At 41.0% G+C, this 13,689-nt stretch overlaps 1 protein-coding gene across 42 annotated transcripts in view; it reads left to right on the top strand.

Annotated features, from left to right (window-relative positions):
- plekha6 (pleckstrin homology domain containing, family A member 6) overlaps nucleotides 1-13,689 on the top strand; it is a 374,661-nt gene that overhangs the window by 313,096 nt on the left and 47,876 nt on the right. For 40 of the 42 annotated variants that reach the window (XM_078166903.1, XM_078166583.1, XM_078166712.1 and 37 more), the window contains 4 exons: nucleotides 5,267-5,338; nucleotides 5,739-5,819; nucleotides 6,589-6,738; nucleotides 10,793-10,888. In XM_078166903.1, the coding sequence (XP_078023029.1) occupies nucleotides 5,267-5,338; nucleotides 5,739-5,819; nucleotides 6,589-6,738; nucleotides 10,793-10,888 (399 nt within the window). The remainder of the gene's footprint in view (nucleotides 1-5,266; nucleotides 5,339-5,738; nucleotides 5,820-6,588; nucleotides 6,739-10,792; nucleotides 10,889-13,689) is intronic. The other 2 variants (XM_078166861.1, XM_078166479.1) reach the window with 1 other exon arrangement.

Genomic DNA, 13,689 nt, shown 5'->3' with positions numbered 1-13,689 from the left:
CCATGAGTTACAATGTGATATGTTTGTGCCCTTTTTCATAGCAACATTGGATTGGATCCCTCTGATCCAGATACAGCCTTTTCAAGGTTACGAGATGTGCATAACCAGTGCTCTAAACAGGATTACACATTGTAGGCCTCTGCTATGTAAAGACAAACAGGGAGAATAGCTAGTGTAGGGTTACTTTAAGTGCTTTTTTTTTAAGCAGTGCACAAAACGTTAGGGATGCAGTTGTTAGAAACTACTTTTAACTGTGCCATTGAAATCAATATGAATTGTGAAAGTAAAATAGAATGAAAATAATTAGCTCAAAAAGGTTGTTTAACTGAATGTCTGCTAAGTTACTATCTATCACCAAATAAAGTTACACAGTGGTGGCACCCTGATGAAAGTATTTGCAGGATTATTGTCTGGGTGGCTGTGGTGACATTCACACGAAATGGAGATCTTAGATATTGCAACTTTAAATGACATTTGTTAGATATTGACAGTTATTTGGGGATTATTTTATGGGAATAAAATTCTTTTTTTAAAAACTACTTTTAACTGTGCCATTGGAATTAATATGAAGTGATAAGTTAAAGTTAAAATAAAAATAATTATCTCAAAAAAATTATTTAAATGACTGCTAAGTCATTATCTATCACCAAATGAGATCACACAATGGTGGCCCACTGATGAAAGTATTTGCAGTATTACTGTCTGGGTGTCTGTGGCGACATTAACACACACCAAAACATAAATACATACATGCTGTGATATCCCTATCTATCTCATCAGCTGGAGGACTCATTAAACAAGGTGATATGAATAAATTCACCAGCCTGGTTTCAAGCCTTATTCTGCCACTACACTGCAATTACAGTTTATCACCATAAGTGCCGCCAAAGAGAATGAAATGGTGATCCTCAAGATTGTAACTTGGAGTAAAACACGTACTGAAGGTTTCTTCTGAGCAACTGGACCCAGTTCAGTCTCCATAAAATAATCCCATACATAGGTGTCAATATCAAACAGAACTCAATGGTGTCTCATTCCCAGGTCATCAAATACACACCCTTTTGGCTTGTAGTTCAGTCCATATCCTAGAATGGTCTACTCCACCTGCAACTTTTGATTAATTTTAACTTTAATTCATCCCTTTATATTGATAACAATGACACAGTTAAAAGTAATTTCTAACAACTGCATCCTCCATGCCATTTTCTGTCTCTTCAAATAAGTGATTGGATTGTTGATTGGATCATCCCAACCCAGAGACAAACTTTTCAAGAAGACCAAATCCGAATAAGTAGTGCTCTAAATGGGATGACCTATCTCAATATGGACTACTAGCTCTGTAGAGAACAACAGGTAGAATAGTCAGCATGGAGTCACTTAAATGTTACATTTGAAGAGACAGAAAACAGCATGCAACAGGATGCAGTTGGTATAAACTCCTTTTGACTGTGTCGTAATTAACATAAAGTGATAAATTATAAATAAAATTTAAGTAATAAAAGTATCTGTTATTAGATATTGACAGCTATTTGGGGTGTTATTTTATGGGGGCATAATCATGTATTCATTTATTTGTTTGTTAATTTTACTACTGTACTGAAAGGCTTACTGTAGGTAGCCTAATGTAAAACTTACTCACTGTAATAGTTCAACAAAGCAAGTGCAAAATATGAATAAATGTATAGATTTGACTGATTTAACGTTTTACTACATTCTAATCCTGAAAACCACCCTGAGTCCAGCCTTCTGCTGGGATCAGTAGAAGCCCGTTTTTGTTTGTTTGTTTGTTTGTTTAAAGATATTCCAATCCGACTACTAAGTTTGAAAACACATACTAAAAGTTTGATTCAGATCAAAGCCAAAACTAGATTATGTGATCTAATCCAATTTCAGAATCCCTTCTATCTTTTGATCTACCCATTTTCAAGATTTGATCCAATCTGAAATTTGAAATCTGATCAGATTACCAACTGTCCAACTGGGCTCTGAAGTGCCTTTTTGACTTTGGAACTCATTTGGGGATTTCCAAGCCAGTGTTGGCTCATCCAGTTAAGTCTAAAGGTGTAGACACACCAAACCGACATCAAAGAACTAGCGGCGACAAAAGCCAACTGTTGCGTCATCTCCTCACGTCGCCCTGTGTCAGTTGCATTTGAACACACTACACTGACTACATCCAATGGCGTGAGAGAGCGGAGTGAGAGAGCGGTACATCCTGACAGCCGAGGGGTTTCCCTATCTGTGTAGCCAAGCACCGCAGCATCTCCACGGACTATTACATCCAGATGGTCCCAGTGTTTCCTCCGCAGGCTCCACTTCACTCAGCTGCCCGATAAACCCACTGCTTTTTCCCACTTTAATCTGAATAACAAACCAGGGCTCGGTGCTCAGGTTGGATTCTAACGGAGAGCCGGGGCTAGCTCAGAGACTAGCGGAGGCCAACTGGCTGTGCTTCCCTCCAGTCATGCTGCAGCTCACCCTCCGCTAGCCGCTCCCAGCTAGCTCTGGCTGTCCGTTTGGACTCAAACAGACAGCCGGGGCTTGCTCAGAGGCTAGTGGAGGCTAACTGGGTGCTTCCCTCCGGTCATGCTGAGGCTAACGCTCTGCTAGCCGCTCCCAGCTAGCCGCTCCCAGCTAGCTCCGGTTTGTTATCCAGGTTAAAGTGGGAAGAAGCAGCGGGTCTGTGGGCAGCTGAGTGAAGTGGAGCCTGTGGAGGAAGCACCGGTTAGCCCCGGTTTCACTACAGGCAGATTCACTCGCTACAGGGGCGAGGAAATAAAACCTGAACACCCAATCAGAGTGATGTCTCTCACCGACTAGCTCCGTTGCCGATTCAACATGCTCAATCGGCCAAAAAGCCGCTGACGCCGATGGTGCGGGACACACCGCAAAAACTAGGCCGACAGACGCTCACCGACAGCCCGACTTTGGTCGACGGCCTACCGTCGGCTTGGTGTGTCAGGGCCTTAATATAGTCCTCCTTCCTAGCCACTAATAGACCAGATATTTCATACCTGCCCAAGCCTGCCTCTCTTTTCTTCAGTCCTTGTCTTGTCTTGTCTGCATGTGGTCCATACTGTCGCTCACAGTCAAACAGATGTATCGTATGTTCTTTGCCATCACTCCTTTCTAAGACCCTAAACCTACAGTTCAGTCATATCTAACCGAAACCTTAAACCATCTGATTGGTGGAGTTAGGCCATACCCAGCCTGGCAGAGACCTCTGCAGCCAGACACTGATCTGGGCTAAAAGGTCCTTAAACTATAATAAATGACAAAAAGTTAGATAATAGATCATAAAAATTAGACTTTTTTAATTTAATGACTATGTATTATCAGGAAGATAAGATAAAAAGCTGCAGCATTGGTAGCTGTGAAAACTTGACTTAAGGGCTTCTGTACACTTCAAACAAACATCTAGCGTGCCATCAAAGCCTCCTCCTGGCTGCATCCCATTTTTGTTTGCATGCCTTTATGGTCTTACACAGAGATAACATGCACACTTAAGACAGTGGGCTCTAGTTTCCTGGTGCGGCGCAGGGTGGTGCAGGGTGGCGAACCCCGCGCAGAGCTAGTTTTGAGCAGCGCAACCCGAGGCACGCTCAGTTTGGTAGTTTGGCAGACCGAGGTGCGCTGAGATGGGTGCGGCGGCGCAGCAGGGGGAGGTGTCGACAGATCCAGCTTGGCGCAGTGACATTTTCTTGCCAAAAGGCTTCGCCGAAGGTGCGCTAAAAGCTCGCCAGCTGAAACCAGGTCTACTGTCAGCGCAGGCGGAGCACAGCCGGTGTAAGGGAAGTTTGGCTGACCGGCTGACGTCACCAAAACCTCACAGGCAGGTTTCCAGAATGTCAGGCACATTAAGGATGCAATAAATACCCACAAAAAACACTATTCAATGCACCTATCTGCAATCAGCACATAAATGTATCTCTGTATCGACTGTCCCGTCACATCTGATGTCAGATCAAAGGGGATTGGCACCGTTTGGCACGCGTAATGGAAACCCAACCTGATTTGATTAACACAGCTGCACACTAATGAGTTCACATCCCTCTCAGCCAACCACAAACAGCCACAGCATCAGATAGGGAGTATATATTCAGCATCTGTCATCTTAGAAAAGTCAAAAGAAAAGAAACAGAGTGGGACTGCAAGAGAGAAAGAGAGAGCATGTGCACACACAAGAGAAATGCAACATGGATTTACAATTGTGGTGACCTCCTCCCAGGCTACCTTTGCATCATCAGCCCGTGGAGGTCTGCTCGCAGTTCCGTATATTCGGACACTGCGAGCTTGGACCTCCTGGACCAAAACATCAGTTTCTCCCTGGGAGAAATTTGGCCGTCTGACGCTACTGCTCTCTTCTGCCATGGCGAATTGAGTAAACTCTCATTACGCCTTCGCGCGGCGCATTTAAGGGTGAGGAGAGGGGCTCATTTGATTGGTGTGATGTGTGTAAAACCCACTCCACGCCTTATCTCCTCCCTCTTTCCGACTTGCGCAGGTAGGAGGGAGGAGGTGGGAAAGAGGAGTAGCTGCGCCAGCGCGTATGGTGTGCCAAACTTGCAAAATCCGCCTGGCCACACCTAGTTGGCGAAACACAGGTGCGCTGCGCCTCCGCCTCACCCGGTCTGCGAAACCATAGTCTCCTCAAAGGCAGTCCTGCATGCTTGTAGATCTCCTCCTGCTAAAACAAACTCACCTTTTCTTGTACAGTCTTGTTGACCTCTTTGAACTTACAGCATAGTTTTACATAGTTTTTCCAATCAATTTAGAACCCTCTTCAGGAGATATACAACATTCTGTTTCCTTCATCTTGTTCTCATTCTGTCACAGATCTTAGGTGGACATGTTGTAAATGTAGATGTAATAATTATGGTGTGGTGGAAAGGTGCTGGGGTAGCTGGAGAGGGAACAGTTTTTCCCTGTTAAGTTATTTATAGCCACATTCCCAAGATTTAACATGACATATTTCAGCTTAGTTCTTCATTCTGACACATAAACCAAAGAGCTTTTGTGAAGTTTACAAATTAGGGAATGTGCAGGTCTGCATTATCAGTATGCCAACATGTTTTTATCAGCCTAAAGAATTGCTTCATGGAGTTCTTCTGACTCCATCACAATTTCTGTGTGGCAGGGAAATCAGCATTTTCTCTACCAACAGATATACTGATCTTAATGACTTTCCAAATAAATGCTTTACATTCCTCAGAATAAAGAAGAGAATGTAAAAGCTGAACCATTGCTTTCCTGTTTGTTTTCACAGGTGCCTCCTTTCCATGATGTATACAGCAGAGAGCTACATCCCACACTGAAGCTCAATGAGATTGAAACCAGTGTAAGAGACACTGCATTTAACAAACATACAAACACACCCTTACACCCAGACAATTCACATATTTTTTGTTTTTGTTTTTTTAATGCACTGCATGGCCAAAAGTATGTTAATTATGTTCAGCCCTCATCCATATTGAATGAACAATTCCATCTGTTGGTCTTTTCATATCAGAAGCCTACAATGTGATATGTAGTCCGATTTAGAGCACTGGAAAGCAAAACAGGGGATTTCCAAATCTGATTCATGGTGATCCAGATTTTCCAGATCTTGGCCCTAGTGTTTATATACTTTTGTCCCTACACTCTAAGCATGTATTTACACACAAACTCTGTCTCACCCTTTTATGTTTTCTCCCTGTGTCTCCCTATGTGGCAACCACCCATTGCCCTGTCTGATACAGAAACTCTTGGGCCGGCTGTGTGAGCAGAACCGAATTTTGAAAGACCATGAGGCTGTTGTCCACAGACTAAGAATGGACAAGGTAGACCTGCATTGGTTTCACATTATTATACCATGTGTTGAAGAAATGTTTTGTATTGTGACGCTAACCAAATTTGTGCTGTTTTAATAAGTGAAGCTTTGATGTTATCCTAGCCTTTAACACTTTTCACCAGATGTAAAGATCTGTTATTTTGAAGAAAACCCATATAGGGTATCTTACCATGTGTAAAGACATGAACTCATTGGCCAAAAAACTCCTAACAGTTAAATTTAATACAATGCATGAATTATTACAGCCTTACTCAAGGTGTTCAGTTTTTGTCAGGACATACAGTTAGTTTGTATGGTGACTGTTTTACAGTCATTTTTTAGGCTATGTAAGATGACTTCTTTATATTGAAAGGTATTTTTAATATTTTGTTGCTCACAGTCCAATACAATAACCCCACTATCTACAGCATCCTAAATGACCACAGAGTGAACTGTTGCATTTTATTCCTGCTTTCTATTTTGCTGGTCACTCAGCGTATAGTGTAGCTTGTGTTAATATTCTCCCACTTTCATATTAACATTCAAAATTAATGTATACCTTTGCACTTTTAATCCAGAAACCCTGAGTAGCTATTTCTAAATAAAGGTGTTGTATGTCCTAACATCACATATAGTGTATAATGATAAAATCACGATTAGTTCTTTCCAATTGCAGCTTGAAGAATGAAAAGGAAAATGTCACTGAGACAAGTCTAGAGAAAAGGGCAGTGAAGCTTATTACCCCTTCCTTTCCGGCTTGCCATGCTTGCTGTTTCCAGGACAGCTTAGAGGAAGCGTTGGTGGGAACACATCAGGAGATGGAGCTGTTCCATAACCAGCCTTTGGCCATGGAAAAGCTACGGTTCAAAAAGGAAACTCTGCAGAACCAGCTCATCAACATCAGAGGGGAGCTCTCCCAGGCCTCCAGTGTAAGACACTGCATGAAATTTCAGGACCCACTTAGGTGCAAGGTCTTACATTTATCAATCATAGTGTGTGTTTGATACAATGATTGATAACTTGCGGAGCCTTTGCACCTTACGCAAAATATGTGATAACATCATTTTTGGCTCATGCACCCTCTTGCCGCTTCAATGAGCATAAAGATAGCTTTGTAAAGAGAAAGACCAGTGAGGCATTTTTAACAAAACAAAAAAAAATCAATTAATAAAAAGGAAAGAAAAGCCAAGATGACTGCAGCTGGTGTGGAACTTTCTGTTTAAGTGCTATTTCAAATTCTGATAGCAAAACTGTAACACTCATTTACAGACATATTGATGCAACACACTTATTAACATTTGTCTATTGTTCAGTGTTTTGTCACATGCTATATGGAAATTAAAAAATGAACTGACAGGTTCCAGACAAATTCACATTACTAAATTGGTTTGGTAATGTCAGGCTAATTAATCCTATCATTTACAATACAATTTTAGTCATTAAATCCCCACTTCAGCCAGTGGTACTTCAGTACTTTCAGTTAAGATTCTTTGTCAAACAGAGAATGGGGGTGTGTCTAATAGTTGAACGTAAGTCATTACCATGACATTCAGTTTGCCATTCCAAATTTTGGAGGTTTAACCCTCCAAATTGTTGGGAACTCAGGGTTCAAAGTATTAAAATGGCTCTCAAAATTAAGCAATGATTATCTAAAATAATTATTTATTATGTTGAAAAATATATGATATAATAAGATATAATTTACTTGTGGGGAACAATCTCTGAAAAAGAAAAAATAGTGATCATTCAGTCTCAGAAAATATGCTAAACTATCAATTTGTAACTCTAATAAGTAAAATAACTATAACAAAAATGACCATATCAATGTAAAGACTGGGTTTCAATCCACAATCTCAAGACCTTCAATATGCAAATATGCAAAATATTTGTCTTTTTCTTGGAATGACTTTGTCGTGACATTGTCATTCATTTTCTGTAACCAATTCATTTGACCTGCATGTCTTTGGACTATGGAAGGAAGCCAGAGTTCCCAGGGAAAACCTGGTGCAGTGGTTAGCATGGTACTAACCACTGTGCCAACCATTTCCGCAACAGCGTGGCAAATTTTAATGTTTCAACATGACATAGGAAGCTTTTGTAACTTGAATTTACACAACCCAATGTGCACCAAATTTCACATACAGTACATAAGAGAAGTTTAGATGTTTATACCTTAAGATGTTTACATTCCTATATTAAATCATAGTCACAGTGCCACCCACTGACAACAGGATTGAGTTGTCTACAAATAATATACAGCAACATGAGGTATAATTAGTGTGGGTTTTCTCGTGCCACATATTTGACGCAGGAAGTGGTATGAAATTCTAACACGTTCTCATCCCTAGTTGTCACGTATTGGTGCTTTGTCAGTGGACTTTCATGTCTACATATTATGCAACAGGTATTCTTCTGCGTCTACTGTTGATGTTCTGGGATGGGACATCAACAAAAGCATGTGGTTAGGTTTCGAAAAAAAAACATCATGGTTTGCCTCTGTGTTCATACAATAGCAAACACCAGTTTTCCAGGTGAAAGTCCAGAGCTTGTTGGACCACCCCTCCAAACTGCCCAAAAGGGATTTTCCAGCTCCTTATATTTTGTTGTTACTGGTACCATCCATCTTCGTACCATACTGCCGCGACAGGTGCAATGCAGAAGACGGGTGATGTATCATAAAACTCCGGCTTGTCCGGCCGCATTACAAACTTACATTGTCCGGCAGCGTATTATACTGCCATGACAGGTGCGGTCCAGCCAGTTAGTGGCATATCAAAACATCACGAAAGGTTATGAATTACAAACTGATGCCGCCCAGCAGCGTATCATACCGTTGCAAAAGGTAACTTTTGGCATTGGTCTCTGATGCCAAAATTACTGACAAAGCGGCAGTATTTGATGACTTTTTTAACATTTGTAATAGATCTTTTTCAGCGCCATGCACTCCAAGCAGGACAAACCCGATCTAAATCCTGTGCCCAGTCTATGACTTGCACGACCACATCGATCACAACCACTATTTATCTATCTGTCTGTACTGTACTAGCAGCTATTTCAAAATAAATTTTGACTAAAGTTTTGACTAACCATTATACTTTGGTTTTATACAGACTTGTATTTTTGTTGTAGCCTACCCTCTGATGGTCAATGTTAAAAACTACCAAAGTAATATTTTACAGTAATCTAAAGTTTTTAACTGCTCCTCTGTTCCCTCTTACTTTCCCTACCTCTTCCCTCCTACCTCCCCACACTTAATTTCAATTCTGTTCTACCAAAAGACAGATAATATCTTTTTTTTCAAGCTAGTGGTTAGCTGTTGAAAAGTTGCAAGCTTGTGTTTTCAGACTGCGCTGGATTGTGATGGTTAGCTTGGTTGGCAATGGTTGTGTCCTGAGAACCAAAACAACCAAAAGAGTTGTTCATGATTCGATTTGCTAGTGGCCGGTGATTGAATGGTATGTGATGTATGAAAGTGCTTCTGTCAGCTACACATACACACCTGTGTATGAGGGCTGATTGCAGTCTCTATTTCAACCATATTATCTAAACATGTTGTTGTAGACAAGCAGCAGACAGTATTATTTACATTTTCATTTAACATGAATATTTGTTTTGTTAAAAGTAAACTCCACACAGGCCGGCAGAACCCTCTTGCCATGAGGCAACAGCGCTAACCACTGCATGGTGGTGCCTCACAGCAAGATTGTTTTGGTTTTGAATCCACCAGCCAGTGTGGGCCCTTCTGTGTAAAGTCTGCTTGTTCTCCTTGTGTCAGTGTGGGTGTTTTTCCAGGTTGTCTGGCTTTGTCTCACAATCCAAAGACAGACAGGTTAGGTTAATTGGTGACTCTACATTGGCCATAGGTGTGAATGTGGGGGTCTGCCCATTGTTCCGACATTGGTCTGACATCCCATTGTTCCGACCATATTAAACCCACTGTTCCGAAGTCCCGTTGTTCCGAAATCATCACGATGCCCTGTGGTTAAGGTCTGGTTAGGTTTAGGCACAAAAACCACTTGGTTAGGGGTTAGGAAAAGATCATGGTGTGGGTTAAAATGAAAGAGGAACTGGCCAACACATAAGCCGTGAGCCTGCTTCGCCTCAAGCCTTTCCCAGCTGACCCAGAGCCGGTCGCGATGCACCATCAAGGCAGAAATACGTAGAAAAGCAGAAAGCTCCCCACACAACCCGGACCCCAGAGTTAATAACAGGAGGTTATGGTGTTTCACTCTCTTCTCTCTATGGCACTTGTATCTCGACCAGTAGCCTACTTTTGTTGCGTTTGCTGATCCTCTATGGTACACAAATACAGTACAGCCTAGTATAATCACATATTGGAACAACAGGACGTCGGACTAATGGGATGTCAGACCAATGGGCTGGCGGACCAATGACATGGACCCGTGAATGTGAATGTGAATGGTTGCCTGTCTCGGGTCCATGTCATTGGTCCGACAGCCCATTGGTTCGACATCCCATTAGTCCGACTGTCCACGGTGCTGAACGGCTCGTGGCGGGCGTATGGTGCGCCGCGACCAGCTCTGGGTCAGCTGGGAAAGGCTTGAGGCGGAGCAGGCTCACGGCTTATGTGTTTGTCATTTTCTTTTTCATTTTAACCCACACCATGATCTTTTCCTAACCCTAACCAAGTGTTTTTTGTGCCTAAACCTAACCAGACCCTAACCACAGGGCATCACGATGATTTTGGAACAGACTTTGGAACAATGGGTTTAATATGGTCGGAACAATGGGATGTCGAACAAATGGGCTGTCGGACCAATGGGCAGTTCCCGTCTGTCTCTATGTGTCAGCCCTGTGAGAGTCTGGCGACCTGTCCTGGGTCTACCCTGCCTCTCGCCCAATGATAGCTGGGATAGACTCAGAGAGGCATAATTTTCTTTAAAAATCAGACATAATTTATCCAAACAACAGGTGTTAGAAACATTCTCTTAGAATAACTGCATATATTTGTACCTCTCCTAGGCATTAACTACCACTCGTATGGAGTTTGAAGCATTAGAAGATGAGGCCAACGCCATTCATGGAGATCTATGGGAGCAGCTTAATGCAGGAGGACAGGTAAAGGGTCACACTTGTCATTATTCCTTATCCTTAAAGCGACACTGACCTTTCTGGAAATGTTATGCTTTTCTTTGTTTAGGTTAAAATGCTATTAATGCACTACACTAAAATGTAAGTGAATTCCACCAGAGATGCAAACTTATAATTATACCATTCTCATATGGTTCTAAGAAAACACTGACCAATTATTGCATTTGGACCGAATGCAATGATAGGCCGAGCGTCCTGTCTGCCTTCCCCACGTGGAAGCCTCCAACTGACGTAACCACTCGCGTAACACGTTGTATTTGCTTGGAAAACGTGTTTAGTGTGACAGTTGTTTTGTCGGTGAATGTTGTGAGTTGTAATGGAGCCAAATTGAGTGCCGTTATCTTTGTTAAATGCTGCTGTTGTCCCTGACTTTACATGAGAAGAGGGAAAGATCGCTTGTTGCTAGGCTAATTTATACAATGTAAAATGCCATAGGCTTGTGCTAATAACGTTAGAATGTTGTATTTGCTTGGAAAACTTGTTTAGTATAAGACAGTTGTTTTGTCGGTGAATCTTGTGAGCTGTAATGGAGCCAAATTATGTGCCGTTATTTTTGTTAAATGTTGCTGTTATCCCTTGTTTTATATGAGAAGAGGGAAAGATCGCTAGCCGCTAGGCTAATTTATACAATGTTAAATGCCATAGGCTGGTGCTAACGTTAGCATGTTGTATTTGTGTTTGTCTGTGAATGCCGCTAGTCATAGCGAAGCTGATTTGTGTACTTGTGTTTGAAATTGTCTCGATTAAGCCATGTTTAATGTGTGTTTAATGTGTGTTTTGAATCAACTAAACTTTACAGCACTTAACAGAAACCTCCACCGGAGAGTAAGTGTAACGTTACCATAATGAGGACGTAATGGAGGAGGGGGAGTAGGCCTTTGGAGGGAGGTGGAGTTGCAGGAGGAGGGGTTTGGGACTTTCGAGGGGGGCGGGAGCTGTGGATGTTCCAATTTTGTTGTGTTGTGTGAAATGCAAGAAAGGTAAGAGTTGCTTTAAATGAAAAATGTAAAGCTTGTTTACAAATGGATATTGAAATTTGGAATATTTGGTTTATGATTCAGTGACAAATAAGGGTTGGCAAGAGGAGCAATTCAGAAATATCTTAAAAAAATGTTTTAAAAGCATGCATCAGATTTGTTAAAATGTACATTCTGTATTTTTGTTGGTTTTGTCATTTGAAATGACGTTTGCACCATTTTTTATCAAAAGTTAGAGACTGAATGCTCCAGAAATGTCAAATGATGTAACCATGAAAGAATGATAAATATTAAATATTTTATCCACCTACAGTAGATTTACGTGTACTTATAAAAAAAATCTTTATTTTAAAAGCATTAAATTGAAATAAGATATTTTCTATATTTAAATTTTAATGCATTTTGGCAATAATGAGCAGGACATATCCTATAAGCACCCCTTTTTTCTAAATAATGCTTCACAGATTATGTAAAATTTGTTAAAACACGGTGTTGCACTGCAAAAGTGGATTACATTTATTCCACATTTTACTCCACATTTATTTTCCTGTATATAATCATATTTTTCATGAAAAAATACCAGTTACACCAAATGACACTGGGTTTTGTCAATTCCTTCCTTCTACAACACCATGGTTTATTGAAGAAATGGACACTGAAAATCAAATATGACAGTCAACAAGGTTAAAGCTACTACAAGGAACTTTTAACTGGATGTGCAAAAGTCTCTCGTTTCTGCTGATGTCTGTGTGTGACCTACAACAGCAAATGAGACCATCGGTGTGAAGATAAGCTATTTCTATATAGTGTATATCCATACCTTTAGGAAACTGTCTCCGGGTCCACCCCAGGTCACTTTCAGGACGAAACAATTTACGGCACTCAGACGGCACACGTCATCTTACCTAGCTGCTTACATTTATAGTGACTCTTATAAATAGTCGCTATTCCTCCTCCTCGACCCGACGTCTGCGGGGAGTTAAAATAGCAGCGATCATCGGGTAAAAGTTCTGTAAATGCACTGGACTCACCCAGGCGCGCCGGATTCATTTCAGAAGTGGGGGAGCCAAAAAGTGCTGTGCGTCTGGGGCTTGTCACTGTGTGGGCATGGCTACCTGTGTAATCTCCAGTTAATAATAGGGACTAGTTAAAGGTGCGTAGTGATCAGGGATTGAAGTACAGCCTGAGTTGAGTGTGAGCTTGCGCAACAGCGGCAACAGTGTATTTTTGTGAAAGCAGCAGTATCTTGCAGCAAGTTACAGCTCGTCCTCTCTCATTAAAAAGATGGTGAAGAAAGACAAAGAGTCAGATAATGTATTTAATCACGAACTTTATCTTGGGAGTAAAAAAGAAAACAGTTTATTTCTTAACAGTGTTTGCATGAAACCTGAACACTTTGAACCCTTTACGAATAGGGCTGTACCCAAATATTTGGATATTCGAATATTCGTTTCTATGGGTAGGTATTCGTTATGAAAATGTGATATTCGATCTTCTTTTTTTTTATTTTATTTTTTTTACATATTTTTATATAGCTGTTTTTTCGTTATCTTTTGAATTTAATATGAATTATGGAACCATTTTTGTCAACGTTTGTTTCCCCCGTTTTGTACAATTAATTATTGTTTAAAGTTTCAACAAGTTTCTGGAGCGTGTGACACAAGTGTATTTTGAAAACGACCGCGGACTGTCACCTGCTCAACGCATCATCACCTTTGGATGCCGTGACAGTAGCCTAATGATTGTAATAATAATAATAATAATGTCAAACTATCATTTACAGACCAATTT

Source organism: Epinephelus lanceolatus, chromosome 1 (assembly GCF_041903045.1).
Source record: "Epinephelus lanceolatus isolate andai-2023 chromosome 1, ASM4190304v1, whole genome shotgun sequence".
Taxonomy (NCBI): domain Eukaryota; kingdom Metazoa; phylum Chordata; class Actinopteri; order Perciformes; family Serranidae; genus Epinephelus; species Epinephelus lanceolatus.
Note: the sequence above shows the minus strand (reverse complement) of the source record. Positions and strands in the feature narration are given on the sequence as shown.